Source organism: Silurus aristotelis (assembly GCF_946808225.1).
Source record: "Silurus aristotelis genome assembly, chromosome: 10".
Lineage (NCBI taxonomy): Eukaryota > Metazoa > Chordata > Actinopteri > Siluriformes > Siluridae > Silurus > Silurus aristotelis.
The window spans coordinates 3,319,446-3,337,075 of record NC_139583.1 but is presented as its reverse complement, the minus strand read 5'-3'; the positions used below and the strand labels follow the sequence as shown (position 1 = coordinate 3,337,075).

The 17,630-nt window shown below is 37.9% G+C and overlaps 2 protein-coding genes across 2 annotated transcripts; both read right to left on the bottom strand.

Annotated features, from left to right (window-relative positions):
• Positions 1–526: 526 nt before the first annotated feature.
• Positions 527–6,493, bottom strand: LOC310732645 (extracellular calcium-sensing receptor-like; the record flags this gene model as incomplete). Its single annotated transcript, XM_083553263.1, has 7 exons — positions 527–1,431; positions 1,656–1,779; positions 1,898–2,107; positions 2,715–3,548; positions 3,801–4,077; positions 6,157–6,284; positions 6,443–6,493. 7 exons carry the CDS (start codon positions 6,491–6,493, stop codon positions 527–529), a joined length of 2,529 nt encoding a protein of 842 aa, XP_083409389.1.
• Positions 6,494–8,760: 2,267 nt separating this feature from the next.
• LOC310732644 (extracellular calcium-sensing receptor-like) lies at positions 8,761–16,661 on the bottom strand (the record flags this gene model as incomplete). Its single annotated transcript, XM_083553262.1, has 6 exons — positions 8,761–9,665; positions 10,375–10,498; positions 11,762–11,971; positions 12,963–13,796; positions 14,633–14,909; positions 16,414–16,661. The coding sequence occupies 6 exons, from the start codon at positions 16,659–16,661 to the stop codon at positions 8,761–8,763; spliced, it is 2,598 nt and encodes an 865-aa protein (XP_083409388.1).
• Positions 16,662–17,630: the final 969 nt, after the last annotated feature.

Sequence of the window (17,630 nt, the reverse complement as noted above, 5' to 3'; positions counted from 1 at the left end):
ATTTATCATTAAATATTTAATAACTTCAGTGTAACACCATAATTTTTAAGTTGAAATTATAATCAATTCATAAATGACTTTGTATCTGTAAACTACTGATAAGTTCCTGTTTACACATAATTACACATCATTTTTGATTTTAAAGTTTATATAGTATTAAGTTTTAGGAGTTAGTTTGAATCAGTATAACCAGTGTAAATAATAATTATTATTATCCTATTATTATTATTATAATCATCACCTTTTCAATTGACTAAATTGGAAAACTGATAAATAAACAAAAAATAAACAAACTGAAATGAATTAAATTATCAGCAGTGAAAACTGTGCACTTGAACGCTATGTGCAATCATATAATTTATTAATATTAACTGACATTGTTTTAACATGAACACACTGAAAGTACCACAAGGTACCATTCACAATTCACATAAAGTCCCTTTTTATTTGAAAACAAAAAGCTTTATGAACATGGTTTAATTATCAAAGAGAAGGCAGTGACTACAGTACTGAAGATCCTGTTCCTCTATTGCGTTTTCCCCATGAGAAATTTCTTGGTGTTCTTTTCTGGTCTGAGTAAAATAATGTAACATTTTGGGGCAAATATACAGATCAAAACACCAAAACTGGAAGCCAGAATGGCAAATATCTCTACAGCCACACTGTACTTTCCTGGTGAGCTGATGTACGCTGGAACAAAGGTGATCCACACAGCACAGAAGATCAACATGCTGAAAGTGATGAATTTGGCCTCATTGAAATTGTCTGGAAGCTTCCGGGCGAAGAAGGCCAGCAGGAAGCAAACTGCAGCTAACAGTCCAATGTAGCCCAGAACCAGAGAAAAGCCTGTCACCGACCCCACCATGCACTCCAAGATGATCTTTGACCCTTGAATGCTTAAGTTGCGGTGAGGAAATGGGGGGCTGAGGGACAACCATACAGCACAGATAATCACCTGAATGCAGGTAAAGAACAGAACACTTCCTCTTTGCTGGCCCGGTCCAAACCACTTTATAAGGGCTGCAGATCCAGGTCGAGCTGAACGAAAAGCAACCAGAACCACAATGGTTTTGACCAGGATGCACGAGATGCAGAGAACAAAACTGATCCCGAACGCTGCTTGCTGTAGCCTGCATGACCATAATGAGGGCTGACCCACAAACACCAGGGAACACAGGAAGCAGAGTTTGAGTGACAGCAAGAGCAGGAAGCTCAGCTCCGAGTTGTTGGCTTTGACGATAGGAGTCTGTCTGTAGTACACAAAAACCACACCTACAGCTGCTGTCATCACAGCACCACACAAGGCCACGGTGGTCAATGTGATGCCCATTGTCTCGTTAAAGGAGAGATACTCAATCTCACGTGGTACACATGCAGTCCTGAGATGGTTGGACCAGAATTCTAGGGGGCATCGATAACATTCAAGTGAACCTGAAAATGAAATTTGAAAAAAGAACTGTTTTTATTAAATAAACAAGATAAGGAAGACTTTCATGAATGTTAAATAGAAATAGAAATCCCAATCGAAATATTCACTATTTCAATGCTGGAACATATTTGTAAAAAATTTGACTCGCTTCGCCCTTTTATTCATTGCGATGTAAACAGTATTGTTTCAAAGGCCCTGACTGGTGTTTGAAAGGACATTTGTTGACCTGTGACGTTGCTGAATTCGCCTTCAGCACAGGGAAGGCAGTCAAAGCAGCAAACTGGCAGGCCCTTTTTCATAGCTTTCCGTGTCCCTTGGGGGCATTCAGCAGCGCACACAGACACAGGAACCTGAATTATCAGAGAATAAAAATTAAAAAAACAGTTATCAATAACTACATAATATTGATCGTTTTTGTAGAATAGTAATATAATAATATTTAGCCTAAATGTATCTTTGTTACAGTACCTTGTTTGAGTTTCCTGGCCATTTGATGGCAGACTCATTAAGGATGAGGTTAGGACCCTCCAGTCGGCCAATAAGAACATAATCCAATACACCTGCAGGACCTTTCTGCCAGTTCACTATGTCATAAACAGCAGGAGTCTCCCCATCTTGAAAATAAAACTTCTCTCCCAAATCAGTTTTGAAGTTCACCAGCTTAAGGTGCTCTAATAGCTGAGAGAAGAAGAGAAAATTTAGCCAAGACTGTAGTATGTATTTTATTTAATTATGAAATAATGATTGTATTTTTGACATGAATATGAATCACTAATTATTAAATTGAGATTTAGCTACACCGCAGCACTGTTAAATCCTTAAATGTAATTTGTGATGATTAATAACTGCAGCTTTAACACTAATGCTGATCCACAGGGACCTGTAAGGCAGTCAACTTACACAATCACAAACTAATAACCAAAATAAAATAAGAATATAAAAAAAATTAAGTACTTAAAAAAACTAAGTATTTAGTGTTGGTTTCATCTAAAAAGATGTCTATATTTAATTAATGAAAGAGACTTTGGGGACATGAAAAATGTCAACGTTTTTCGAGAAATGCCTTTAGATTTTAGAAGTGTAGAAGTATCAAAAGAACTTAGCCACCGGTCAGGCATAACATTATGACCACCTGCCTAATATTGTGTTGGTCCCACTTTGGCTGCCAAAACAGTTCTGACCCATAAATTATAAATGAATAATTAAAATATAATATATATAATATAATATATATTCATACGGTTATAAATGAAAAAACAATTTGGTATGAATTACAGAGCATTACCTGTTGTGTTGTGATGATGTCTGGAGATGAGCAGCGTGGGGTCACTGTGGGGTCAGAACTGGTAGGTGCAGTGCAGGCCAGTAGAGAGTGAAGCGCATGTGCAGCTGCATAAACAGCCAGATACACGTTATAAGTGGCTCTTAAGTTGGAGACGTCTGTAACGCCATTCTGAATCCCCTCTAGACTCTCCTTCCCACTGCATGGTGGTAAACCACTCTGAGAAGCCACCATGTTGTTCTGTACTGGGCTGCAGCCAAACGTCCTCTCCCATAACAATCTCAGTATCATGTCTTGGGGATATCGAGAGGGATGGAGCTCACGGAGGTGTTTCTCAAATCCAGGAATAGGTGCACTCCTAACAGCTACTCCTAGTGTGCCTTCAGTAATGGTAAAGAGCTCAGGGTTGCTCAAGATAAGGCTACTGGTACTCCAGATCTCACTGGCCAGGAACTGGCGATCGGTTATGTTTCTGCGAACCAGCTCAGTGAGGAAAACTTCTACATCCACATACCAAGCGAACACCATGATCACACGAGCAGATGAGCTTTGGACCACTGTCACGGCACGATCCACATCTTTTGCCAGTCTCTCCCGGAAGATAGTGCTGACAAAAGCTAGGCAGATGCTGGTCCCTTTTGTTTCCTCCCTAAATGCCTGCACGGCCTGGAGTCCATAGTCATTTTCCTCCACTACGGCACCGACCCAGGTCCAACCGAAGCGTTTGGCCATCTGGGCCATGGTGCGAGCCTGGTACATGTCACTGGGGATGGTGCGAAAGAAATTGGGATACTCTCGTCGGTTACTGAGACACACGCATGTAGCCAGGTAGCTGATCTGAGGGAGAAACAGAAAATATTCATAACATATACAGATAATCAGTGACTCCACAACTGGATTAAATCCATTCAGTTCAATTGATAATTCACAGACCAATTATTATGGTAGCAACTACAGAAAACTACGGACCCCTGACAATGCTTCATGGACCCACTTGTGATACCCATTAGCCTTCTACAGTATATTTAAATATCGCTCAGTACAGTGGCTCACTGTCTATATAATCACAATTCTCAGCATGACACTTACCATTGGTACACTCAGTGGGCTCAGAACTCTGGACAGAATAATAGACTGTGATGAAGTTGCTTCTCCGATAATAATTTTTGCAGGCCGAGAGGCCTCACAGGTGCCGTTCCCTCCACTTATCAATGACATAACTGATCTCAGGCTATGTGGGTAGCGAGAGCAACTATCCATAATCCGGTAGCCCAGTTTGACTCCCGGGAGCAAAGATGGGTTTTTGTTAATCTCATCCACAGCAAATACAACAGCCTGAGCCCACTGCACAGGGCTTTCCTGAAATCTGAAACAGGCAAGACGAGGGTGTTAATAGATGTTTGATTGTGCAAGTCTGCAATGTTTGATATGGTGAAACTAAGCGCACACACACACACACACACACACACACACACACACACCTTCAAAATCAATCAAATTAATTTCTTTTTTATTCACAATACATAAAAAATTGCAGTGTGCAGTTCAAAGTAATTAACCAAACAATTTTAGGGTTTTATAATATAAAATTCAAACATTTCTGAAGTGCATGTTGTGCCGTTTATACCAAACCTGCCTGGTAAATTATACTGAGCATCTGCCACAGTTCTGGTTTCTGGTTTCTTTTACTGCCATTCTGCCATATTAAATTTTTAGATGGAAGAATAAAAAGAAGGTTCAGGCATGTACAATAATTTTGTACCAACCAAATAAAAATTACAAAAGTACAAAAATATACATCCATACGGTATAACAATGTACGAATATGTTCTCAATATAATCATCATTTTATATTTTATAAATAACTACGATCACGGATTGATACTTTAATACAAAAAATGAAGTTTCTGATCCTCTGCAGTGTGCATTGATATTGAAATTCATTTCTCTTTTCATTTTTGAAAATCTCTTAGAGTTCAAGTCAGATGTGTCCTTTACACCAGTGCACTCGAAATGATGTGCATTACACTCCAGAGATTTATGAACAGCGCATGGTCACATGCATCATGCAGCAGTAGTGTAAAAGCAACCAGCACATTCTACAGTTTTGGACTTTACATACGGATTATACCAGAAAAGTATTAAAATTATCTATTATATGTGCACTATATTTAAATTTAATGACTGAGATTACGAAGATTAAAAAAGATGAGCACATCATTTTAATAAAATTCATCTACAGTATGTTTACCATGAAAAGGTAGATATTGTGTACCGGTAATCAAGCATTAAAATACACAACTGGATCATAACCTTTTAAAGCTTTAAATGTTTACTCTATACACAATACAGACTTGTAGAATAATTAGTGTACACTTGATTAAAATATTATTATAGCATCAAGAAATGGTACCAGTTTAATAGCCGTTTCCTGAGACGTTCATGTTCGCAACACATTTTGTAGACAGGAGACAATAAACTCCACAAAACCCCTCGGTAGAGACTCATTAACATTCGTCTACAACAATACATTGTCTTTCAATTAGAGCCATGAAACTTTCTTTATGTGTATTGTTTTTTTATGAGTTAGTGAGGTTTTGACTGAGGTTACATTTATTCATACATGTTCTTATCTCTTATCTGTTTTCTACAAACAGAAACATTACATTATTATATTTCACACTGTAATTCATATGCTTTACATTCTTGCAAACAACAAAGACAACTATATCGCAACCCTGCATCTTATTTGACAATTATAATCTTTTGCACTAATTGCATTGTAACTTCTTTATCTTTATTACTTTATAATTGTATTTTCTTCTTCGTTTTCAATATATCTTTTATAGCACTAGCACACCATGATAAGTTTCTTGTATATGCTGCCCATGATGCTTCTGTGATACCGATTCAGATTCTAATAAAAACTTTCTTTTCGGCTTCTCCCGTTAGGGGTCGCCACAGCGGATCCTCCGCACGTTTGATTTGGCACATGTTTTACGCTGGATGCCCTTCCTAACGCAACCCTCCCCAATTTATCCGGGCTTGGGACCGGCACTAAGAGTGGCTGGGGATGGTTCCCTGACCGGGAATCGAACCCGGGTCGCAGCGGTGGGAGCGCTGCATCTTAACCACTAGACCACCTAATAATGTTAATATAATAATTTAATAACATTTATAACAGAGCAGATTTAACACCATTGGCTATTTTATTACTGTGTATTGCTCTCTTTCTTTGGCAAAGAAAGACTGGCACAATACCAGCATCCTGTTTAACACTGACTTGTCCAATGCAAGTTGGCAACTACAAAAAAAACCGATTTACTGATCCAGATTTGACTGTGAAGAAAAACCATAAGCAGTAAAAAAACCCCAAAATGACATCACCATGAAATATTGAAATATCTGATGATTTTTAAAGAGATACTGACAGGCAGAAACTCACTCATAACAGGGCTGCAGGTACGGTTCTTCAGTGAAGCTCAGGTCAAAGGCTGGTGGCTGCATGTAGAAGTTGATGAGGGCTCCGATGATCACATCTCCATCCTGAGAGAGACCCACGGTGTCGAGATGCTGTGCACGGTCCAGGTATACACACCTCTCCTGTTGAGATGTTCCTGTCACAGCGTCACATACAACCCATAATAATAGTAATAATAATAATAATGCAGACAGGAACAGGTGCGCTGAAAGGACCGAGGTGGTCATGAGATCAGGTGAAGCTTCACTACTCTGCCTTTCTCTGGCTGCATTCCATTTCTGTAGCTATTTCTAATACCCATGAAGTCCTAAGAGATAACAAGAAAAATAAATAACATGTACTAAATTGTTCCGAGGTGTTCCCGATCACACCTCCTTTTCCCAGGTATAGAAATTAAAGATAATTGCTTAACAATTAGGGATTAACACAGCTGTAGTTAATGGGGATGTGGAATAGTAAAGTTGGTTTAATTCAGCTATTTCTACAGATGAAACTATCAAAAATACATGTTTCGGGTGAAATATCATACCAACCACAGCTACTTAAACCAGTCAGAAACCTATTGCTATGGAGTCAGACTTTTTAGGGTAGAACATGATCTTAAAATATACTTAAAGTATCTAGAAGTATTGAAATATGAAATGCGGCATTGTTAATTATTTAAATACTGAGAAATAAATAAGGTATTATGATATACAGTGAGGAAAATAAGTATTTGAACACCCTGCTATTTTGCAAGTTCTCCCACTTAGAAATCATGGAGGGGTCTGAAATTGTCATCGTAGGTGCATGTCCACTGTGAGAGACATAATCTAAAAAAAATAATCCAGAAATCACAATATATGATTTTTAAACTATTTATTTGTATGATACAGCTGCAAATAAGTATTTGAACACCTGTCTATCAGCTAGAATTCTGACCCTCAAAGACCTGTTAGTCTGCCTTTAAAATGTCCACCTCCACTACATTTATTATCCTAAATTAGATGCACCTGTTTGAGGTCGTTAGCTGCATAAAGACACCTGTCCACCCCATACAATCAGTAAGAATCCAACTACTAACATGGCCAAGACCAAAGAGCTGTCCAAAGACACTAGAGACAAAATTGTACACCTCCACAAGGCTGGAAAGGGCTACGGGGAAATTGCCAAGCAGCTTGGTGAAAAAAGGTCCACTGTTGGAGCAATCATTAGAAAATGGAAGAAGCTAAACATGACTGTCAATCTCCCTCGGACTGGGGCTCCATGCAAGATCTCACCTCGTAGGGTCTCAATGATCCTAAGGAAGGTGAGAAATCAGCCCAGAACTACACGGGAGGAGCTGGTCAATGACCTGAAAAGAGCTGGGACCACCATTTCCAAGGTTACTGTTGGTAATACACTAAGACGTCATGGTTTGAAATCATGCATGGCACGGAAGGTTCCCCTGCTTAAACCAGCACATGTCCAGGCACATCTTAAGTTTGCCAATGACCATTTGGATGATTCAGAGGAGTCATGGGAGAAAGTCATGTGGTCAGATGAGACCAAAATAGAACTTTTGGGTCATAATTCCACTAAACGTGTTTGGAGGAAGAAGAATGATGAGTACCATCCCAAGAACACCATCCCTACTGTGAAGCATGGGGGTGGTAGCATCATGCTTTGGGGGTGTTTTTCTGCACATGGGACAGGGCGACTGCACTGTATTAAGGAGAGGATGACCGGGGCTATGTATTGCGAGATTTTGGGTAACAACCTCCTTCCCTCAGTTAGAGCATTGAAGATGGGTCGAGGCTGGGTCTTCCAACATGACAATGACCCGAAGCACACAGCCAGGATAACCAAGGAGTGACTCTGTAAGAAGCATAGCAAGGTTCTGGCATGGACTAGCCAGTCTCCAGACCTAAACTCAATAGAGAATCTTTGGAAGGAGCTCAAACTCCATGTTTCTCAACGACAGGTCAGGAACCTGACTGATCTAGAGAACATCTGTTTGGAGGAGTGGGCCAAAATCCCTCCTGCAGTGTGTGCAAACCTGGTGAAAAACTACAGGAAACGTTTGCCCTCTGTAATTGCAAACAAAGGCTACTGTACCAAATATTAACATTGCCTTTCTCAGGTGTTCAAATACTTATTTGCAGCTGTATCAAACAAATAAATAGTTTAAAAAATCATACATTGTGATTTCTGGATTTTTTTTTTAGATTATGTCTCTCACAGTGGACATGCACCCAAGATGACAATTTCAGACCCCTCCATGATTTCTAAGTGGGAGAACTTGCAAATTAGCAGGGTGTTCAAATACTTATTTTCCTCACTGTAGTTAAAGAGTTAATAGTAGGGTTAGAATTATGTTTAGGCTTAGAATAAAAAAAAAAAACTCACAAGAAATATTCAAAGAAAAACATGATTTATTAAATATGAACATCCATAATTTTAATCCATAACTTATATTTGAAGGTATCTAACAGTAGAATTGGTAGTATTTTGTGAAATAGCTTTGAATAAGGAATTACAGTGGAATCCATGAACAGCTTTTGTTAGATGACGAGATCACAGTAAAGTGCAGACTTTTCAAATGCGTCTCTATTTGATTTTCCCCATGAGAAATTTCTTGGAATTGTTTTCTGGTCTGAGTAAAATAATGTAACATTTTGGGGCAAATATACAGATCAGGAGACCAAAACTGGAGGCCAGAATGGCAAATATCTCTACAGCCACACTGTACTTTCCTGGTGAGCTGATGTACGCTGGAACAAAGGTGATCCACACAGCACAGAAGATCAACATGCTGAAAGTGATGAATTTGGCCTCATTGAAATTGTCTGGAAGCTTCCGGGCGAAGAAGGCCAGCAGGAAGCAAACTGCAGCTAACAGTCCAATGTAGCCCAGAACCAGAGAAAAGCCTGTCACCGACCCCACCATGCACTCCAAGATGATCTTTGACCCTTGAATGCTTAAGTTGCGGTAAGGAAATGGGGGGCTGAGGGACAACCATACAGCACAGATAATCACCTGAATGCAGGTAAAGAACAGAACACTTCCTCTTTGCTGGCCCGGTCCAAACCACTTTATAAGGGCTGCAGATCCAGGTCGAGCTGAACGAAAAGCAACCAGAACCACAATGGTTTTGACCAGGATGCATGAGATGCAGAGAACAAAACTGATCCCGAATGCTGCTTGCTGTAGCCTGCATGACCATAATGAGGGCTGACCCACAAACACCAGGGAACACAGGAAGCAGAGTTTGAGTGACAGCAAGAGCAGGAAGCTCAGCTCCGAGTTGTTGGCTTTGACGATAGGAGTCTGTCTGTAGTACACAAAAACCACACCTACAGCTGCTGTCATCACAGCACCACACAAGGCCACGGTGGTCAATGTGATGCCCATTGTCTCGTTAAAGGAGAGATACTCAATCTCACGTGGTACACATGCAGTCCTGAGATGGTTGGACCAGAATTCTGGGGGGCATCGATAACATTCAAGTGAACCTGGAAAAAGAGAAAAACAACTTCAACCTTCACCATTTAAAAAACTTGTTCTTCTGAATACTAAAGGTTTTATATTTTCAGATTTTCACCGCCTGAATTGTTGAATTCATTTCATGTACTGTATTGCTACTTGATGTACTTAGAAAAATACATATTTTTTTATGTGATAAACTGATAAATGTTGTGGAACATCAGCAGACCAAATCTGTTATCACTATGGTGGAAGTGTAGGTTCTGGGTTACTGATCATAAGGTTGGCGTTTAAGCCCTGGTATCACCAAGCTGCCACTCATGGCTACCCCAGCACCTAAAATCACTGAGATACAGTATGTGATGAATTTCACTGTACTGTAAAGTACATGTGACAAGTATAAAAGCCTTTCTTTCTTTTATAGACTATTATCAAGCAATGAGACAAGAGAATCCTTTAATCAATGCAAAATAAACATCTGTTTATGGAATTATTATCTTTCTTTATACCTTATCACTGATATTTTTATGTGCATCTTCCATATTCATTTTATTCCTCAATTGTTGCTATAGAAAAAGCTATTAGAATGAACACCCTCTGACCAATCAGAATGCAGCATTCAATAACTCTGAGATAGAATCAACAATTATACCATAAAATAACAGGGAACAAAATTAGTAATAAATTATGTTTAATTTTTTTTTATTTAATTGAAGTGTTAAGTATCACATAATTGACCTGTGACATTGCTGAATTCGCCTTCAGCGCAGGGCAGGCAGTCGAAGCAGCAAATCGGTAAGCCCTTCTTTATAACTTTGCGAGTGCCTTGGGGGCATTCAGCAGTGCACACAGACACAGGAACCTAAAATAATCAGAGACAAAAAGATATTTAGCACTGACATGTAGTGATACTGTGTAATTTAGATTTCAACACTCAGGGTTCTTTACCTGTTTAACATTCAATCACAATTTTTTTTATAAATTCAGCATAAATACACATATAGTGCATACAATGGTAGTTTGTGGGAAGATTTGGACTAATGGCTTGGATTATGAGCAGTGAAGATCAAGTAAATAAATGAGACAAGAAAATATTTACATTTAACTACAAATAGTCATCAGGGATATCTTTTTATTGTTTTAAAAGGATATTAGTATAATTAATATAATTAATTAGTATAATTGTGGTCTATTATATAATATGTTGCTTGCTTTATTGACAAATAAAAAAAAAATAGTTGAAAAATAATGTTTGAACATATGTTTTTGTACTGAGTCGGTAAGGCAGAGTTCATGAAACAAATCAAATAATATAACATAAAACATGACTTTTGCATAAAACTGTGGTGGTCAAAGACTATAAAACCTTTAATATAGTATAATAAAATATCTACCAAAATATTTTTCTAATATTTAAGATCATAGTATTGAATTTAACACAAATATTTTATATTTATATAAAATATTATATATATTTTTTATATATTATAAGTAAATATATATATAATATTATATATATATATATATATATATATATATATATATATATATATATATATATATATATATATATATATATATATATATATATATAAAAATATATATATATATATATATATATATATAAAATAATAAAATATTACATATATTTCTATTAATATTTATATAAAATATTATATACACTTATATATGAATTATACACAGGATATTAGTATAATTGAGAGCATGTGCCATAGTCTTTCTTTTTGGGAGCAAAACCCAGTGACCTTTTTTGTGTAAAATATGGTCTATTATATAATATGTTGTTGCTTTATTGACAAATTAAAAAAAATTGTTTTGTTGGAAAATAATATTTGAACATATGTTTTTGTACTGATTTGGTAAGGCAGAGTTCATAAAACAAATGAAATAATAATTTAACATAAAACATGACTTTGGCGTCCTGCTTTAAATACAACTGTGGTGGTCTAAAGTCCACCTATAATATAGTATAATAAAATATCTACCAAAATATTTTTCTAATATTTAAGGTCATAGTATTAAATTTAACACCAACTAGATATCAAAAACTGACCAGTTATACTTGTATGACTATTGATTATGTTTACATGTTAATCTTTGTTACCTTGTTTGAGTTTCCTGGCCATTTGATGGCAGACTCGTTAAGGATGAGGTTAGGACCCTCCAGTCGGCCGATGAGGACATACTGCATTGATCCTCCAGGACCCTTTTGCCAATTCACTATGTCATAAACAGCAGGAGTCTCCCCATCTTGAAAATAAAACTTCTCTCCCAAATGAGTGGTGAAGTTCACCAGCTCAAGGTGCTCTAATAGCTGAGAGGACAAAAGGAAGGTCAGCTGAAAGGGCTGTTATATTATGGATAGTCTAAAATGTGAACATCTATTGAATTCTACATCCTGGGAAAGGAAAGGAAAGGAAAGGAAAGGAAAGGAAAGGAAAGGAAAGGAAAGGAAAGGAAAGAGAGCTTTACACTTGTCACATGTACTCTACAGCACAGTGAAATATCCCTTCACATATCCTAGTGATGTTGGAAGCTGGGGTCGGCTATGATACCCCTGGAGCACAGATGGTTTGGGCCTTGCTCAGGGACCCAAGAGTGGCAGCTTGGCAATAACAGGGCTTGAATCCCCAACCTTCTGATCAGTAACCCAGAGCCTTAAACATTGAGCAACCTCAGCATAAGGCATCGAGGATAATAATCATTACCAGTTTTTATTTTTAATTAATTTGCACAAATGACCAGTTTGTTTATACCATGTTGCTGAAAATTCTTAAATCTAATTGGTCAGCTGTGTTTTGTATGTTTGTTTGTCTTTTTACTAACATGGAGACAAACATTATGAAATTGCAACTGCATGATTGCAATTATGTATTTATTGTACCTACATTCAGTAAATAAACTTTCTTTCGGCTTCTCCCATTAGGGGGCGCCACAGCGGATCATCCGCATGTTCGATTTGGCACATGTTTTTACGCTGGATGCCCTTCCTAACGCAACCCTCCCCATTTATCCGGGCATGGGACCGGCACTAAGAGTGGCTGGGGTTGGTTCCCTGACCGGGGATCGAAGCCGGGCCGCAGCGGTGAGAGCGCCGCATCTTAACCACTAGACCACCAGGGACCCTACATTCAGTAAATACTGCACATAATTATTAAAACCCAATTGTAAATTATTACTTTAATATTCAGTGAAATATTTAAATGAGACTAGAAGTTTAAGCATCACTAAGTAGATTTAGAGGTTTTATAAATTATGCATTAAAAATAAGAGCAATATAAATTCCAAATTATAACACATTTGACCTGTTGTGTTGTGATGATGTCTGGAGATGAGCAGCGTGGGGTCACTGTGGGGTCAGAACTGGTAGGTGCAGTGCAGGCCAGTAGAGAGTGAAGCGCATGTGCAGCTGCATAAACAGCCAGATACACGTTATAAGTGGCTCTTAAGTTGGAGACGTCTGTAACGCCATTCTGAATCCCCTCTAGACTCTCCTTCCCACTGCATGGTGGTAAACCACTCTGAGAAGCCACCATGTTGTTCTGTACTGGGCTGCAGCCAAACGTCCTCTCCCATAACACTCTCAGTATCATGTCTTGAGGATATCGAGAGGGATGGAGCTCATGGAGGTGTTTCTCAAATCCAGGAATAGGTGCACTCCTAACAGCCACTCCTAGTGTGCCTTGAGAAATACTATAGAGCTCAGGGTTGTTTAAGAGAAGGCTACTGGTACTCCAAACCTCACTGGCTATGAACTGGCGGTCTGTGACGTTTCTGCGAACCAGCTCAGTGAGGAAAACTTCTACATCCATATCCCACACAATTACAATGATCACACGAGCAGATGAGCTCTGCACCATCTTGACGGCACGATCCACATCTTTTGCCAGTCTCTCCCGGAAGATAGTGCTGACAAAAGCTAGGCAGATGCCAGTACCCTTAGTTTCTTCTTTGAACGCTTGCAATGCCTGGAGTCCATAGTCATTTTCTTCCACTACGGCACCGACCCAGGTCCAACCGAAGCGTTTGGCCATCTGGGCCATGGTGCGAGCCTGGTACATGTCACTGGAGATGGTGCGGAAGAAATTGGGATACTCTCGTCTGTTACTTAGACACACGCATGTAGCCAGGTAGCTGATCTGAGGGAGAAACAGAAAATATTCACAACATACTTGAACACAATGAGTAAGACTATATAGCCAGAAGTATATGGACACCTCACACTATAATCATCACACTTGTATGCTTGTTGAACTTTCCCATTTAAGACTTTATAACCTACTCTCCTCAGGGAGGGGGGCTTTTGTCTAAATTTTGGAATGAATCTGTGGAGATTGATGTTCATTCATCCATCAGAAAATCTGTCCGGTCAACCAAGGCAACCTGCCAGGTCATTAGAAGTCCAAATTCCTCTAAATATGTCCAGATGGATTGAGGTCAGGACTCCTCAAATGCTTCCACACAAATCTGCACTTACCACATGTTCATAGAGACTCGTTGTCATGCAGAATCATCACTTTAATTCCAGAGAATCCTACAGCATCCAAAGACACTCTATACAAATCTTTGCTCCTAACCTGGCAGTAATCGTTTGGAAAAGAATCACATGTGGATGTAATAATTGGGTGTCCACATACTTTTGGCCATACAGTGTGGCGCTCTGACTTCCAAAGTGAAATTGTTTAGATTATACATAATATTTTCTGGTGTATTGTATCCTTACATTCAAAACCTATATTTATATATATTCAGAAATTATATGTTTATAAATGTTTTGACAGAAAATACACTGAAATCTGAGACTTTTGTTTAATTTTCACCCCATATCATTTTTTTTTAGTTGATTACTATCATTTTACTATTTACTATACTATCAATTCAGCGTTCTATAGCATTTCTATAGTATTCCATAAAAACATGCTTATTTCATACAATACAATGTCTATATTATAACCATTCTCAACATGACACTCACCATTGGAACACGCAGTGGGCTCAGAACTCTGGACAGAATAATACACTGTGTGGAAGCAGAGTCTCCAATGATGAGCTTGGCAGGCCTGGTGGTCTCACAGGTGCCGTTCCCTCCACTGATCATGGACATGACCGCTCTTAGGCTATGAGGATAGCGCGAGCAGCTGTCCATGATCCGGTAGCCGAGTCGAACCCCCGGGAGCAAATACGGGTTTCTGTTGATCTCCTCCACGGCGAATACGAGAGCCTGAGCCCATTGCACAGGACTCTCCTGAAATCTGAAACAGGAAAGGAAAAGGCTGGATTATATTAATAGCTGGATAATATAAATTCTTAAGTGTTTAATACATGTTGCAGAAGCATTAAGGGCTGGCAAATGATATATAAAAGGTTAGATAATGCAAAAAGATGGCAGAAAGTATAAAATTAGAGAGAGAGAGAGAAAGAGAGAGAGAGAGAGAGAGAGAGAGAGAGAGAGAGAGAGAGAGAGAGAGAGAGAGAGAGAGAGAGAGCGAGAGAGAGAGAGAATACAAGTTTTACTCATGGTAGAATGCAACATGAATTTTTTTTTTTTAATTAAAGTGAATTAAAAAGGAATATGTCCTACAATTCTCGTCACATTTTAGAACAAATAACCCATTGTAGTAAAGTTTAAATGGTCATATAGTGTACACTAGTGCACTGGGAATGGTGTTTAATACAGTACATTACAGGGATTTATAAACAGTGTGTTTAGGCGATCAGATGCCAAGTGTGTGCTACACACTTTTATATATATATATATATATATATATATATATATATATATATATATATATATATATATATATATATATATATATATATATATATATATATATATATATATATATGAGAGATTTTACCAGAAATAAACATCATGTGCTAACATGTTATCAAGAAAGTATCATTCCTTTATGTACTTATTTAAATAAAAAATAAATAAAAAAAGATTCAACCAGAATTACATTTTAAACCCTTAATGTGACCATCCACTGTATGTAACCATCCACTATTCACACTTACTAAAGGCACAAAAGTGTACTGATGATTGTAGCAATTTCTGACAATACAGATGAACATTTCATAGACAGGGAAACATTTGAATGTACCACAGACATCCACAAATCCATCAGTGCAAATTTTATAAACATGGTTTTCCTTTTTTTAAAGCCAACAATGTTTCTGTTCCTGAACCTTCCAACAACAGAATTATGTTTATATATACTGTTTTTGAACCATCATGGTTTAGATTGAAATAAGATCGAATGTCCAGCTCAAGCAAGCTAAAGAAGTCAATAATACATATAATAATGTTTATAACAGGTCAAACTGAACATAGGTGGGTAATGAGGCAGATGGGATGAAACGGGGAAGATTTCATCACCTCAGTCATGTTCACTGCTGTGACCTTTTTGCAAGACCATCATTTTATTTTGCCTCACAACTATTTGTATTGTTACTTATTCTGTAAAACAAACTGCACACGAGTAAAAGGAAAAAGCAACCAAACAACTAAATAAATACAAATAAAAAAATTTATCCAGCAAAATTTATATGGCATTTATCCAGCACTGACTAATATTAATTTATAATAATCATTTTAATAATAATTTCTAATGCAGAATATTCTGAACTGTCAAATGATCCAGGTTTGACTGTGAAGAGAAATCATGAACAGAGCACAATTTTATGAATTATTATTCGTTAAGATAAAATATCTAATAAATTTGAAGAAAGACTGAGAGCCACCAACTCACTCACTCATAGCAGGGCTGTAGGTGCGGTTCTTCTGTGAAGCTCAGGTCAACGGCCGGTGGCTGCATGTAGAAATTGATAAGTGCTCCGATGACCACATCTCCATCCTGAGAGAGACCCACATTGTCGACATGCTGCGAGCGGTCCAAGTACACACACCCCTCCTGTTGAGATGCCCCCACCACAACCTCACACACTAGCAGTAATAATAAAGCCAGTGTGGACGGGCTCGGTGAAAGGACTGCAGCAGTCATGGGATCTAGTGAAGCTTCACTGTTCTGCCTTCATCTGGCTGCACATGATTTCAGGAGCTATTTCTAGTGTCTGTGAAGTCCTAAGAGAGAAAAAAAAAATTCAATATAAAACAAACAAAAAACATGGACTAAAGTGTTCTGAGGTTTTCCACAACACCTTCTCCCGGGTCCAAGAAATAGAGATAATTACTCATCAATTAGGAATTAGACACACAGCTGAGTGAGTGATGGTGCCGTGAGAAATCTAATCTAATCAGTTATTATACAAGTTGGTTTTGGTTGGTAATGTTATTACAAAGTTATTGATTTTTTTTATTTTCTGAATAAAAATGCCTTAAAATTGAATATAGAATATATAATGTGAACATTAGCAAAAACAAATTCAACTTTTGCCACAACAGTTTGAACCATTCTGAATGTATTTAAGATTATTCTTAATAATTGGGATACAAATTGGGATACAAATTTAGTAAAAACAGGTGGAAAATTATTATTCAAGTTATTTTGGAACAATACCAACTTTTTATAATGAGAAATTAATTTTCAAGTCAAACCAGGACTTTTATTTTTACAGGTATTACCTTGGATGCTCGTATGTAGTAGCAGGTGGCGAGTGTGTCAATTCATTTTTTATTTGTATAGCGCTTTTAACATTGGACATTGTCTTAAAGCAGCTTTACACAGATAATGCGGTGATAAAGAATGAATAAGTTTGTTCTTTATAAGTGTAAGTTTGTCCCTAACGAGTGAGCCAGTGGCACCATTTATTACAGCTCAACGATGTTGAGGTGTGCAGTGATGGAGATCAAATGCAAACAGTAGTCCTGTGTCCTCTTACTGATAGGTGGTGCACATGGGCCAGTCCATAGAGTTTTAATCAAGATACCAATCAACAATGCTAGTGCAGGCATGGAACAGCGTGTGGTGATGAAGTTTCTTGTGAAACAAGACATAAAACCTGCGGATATT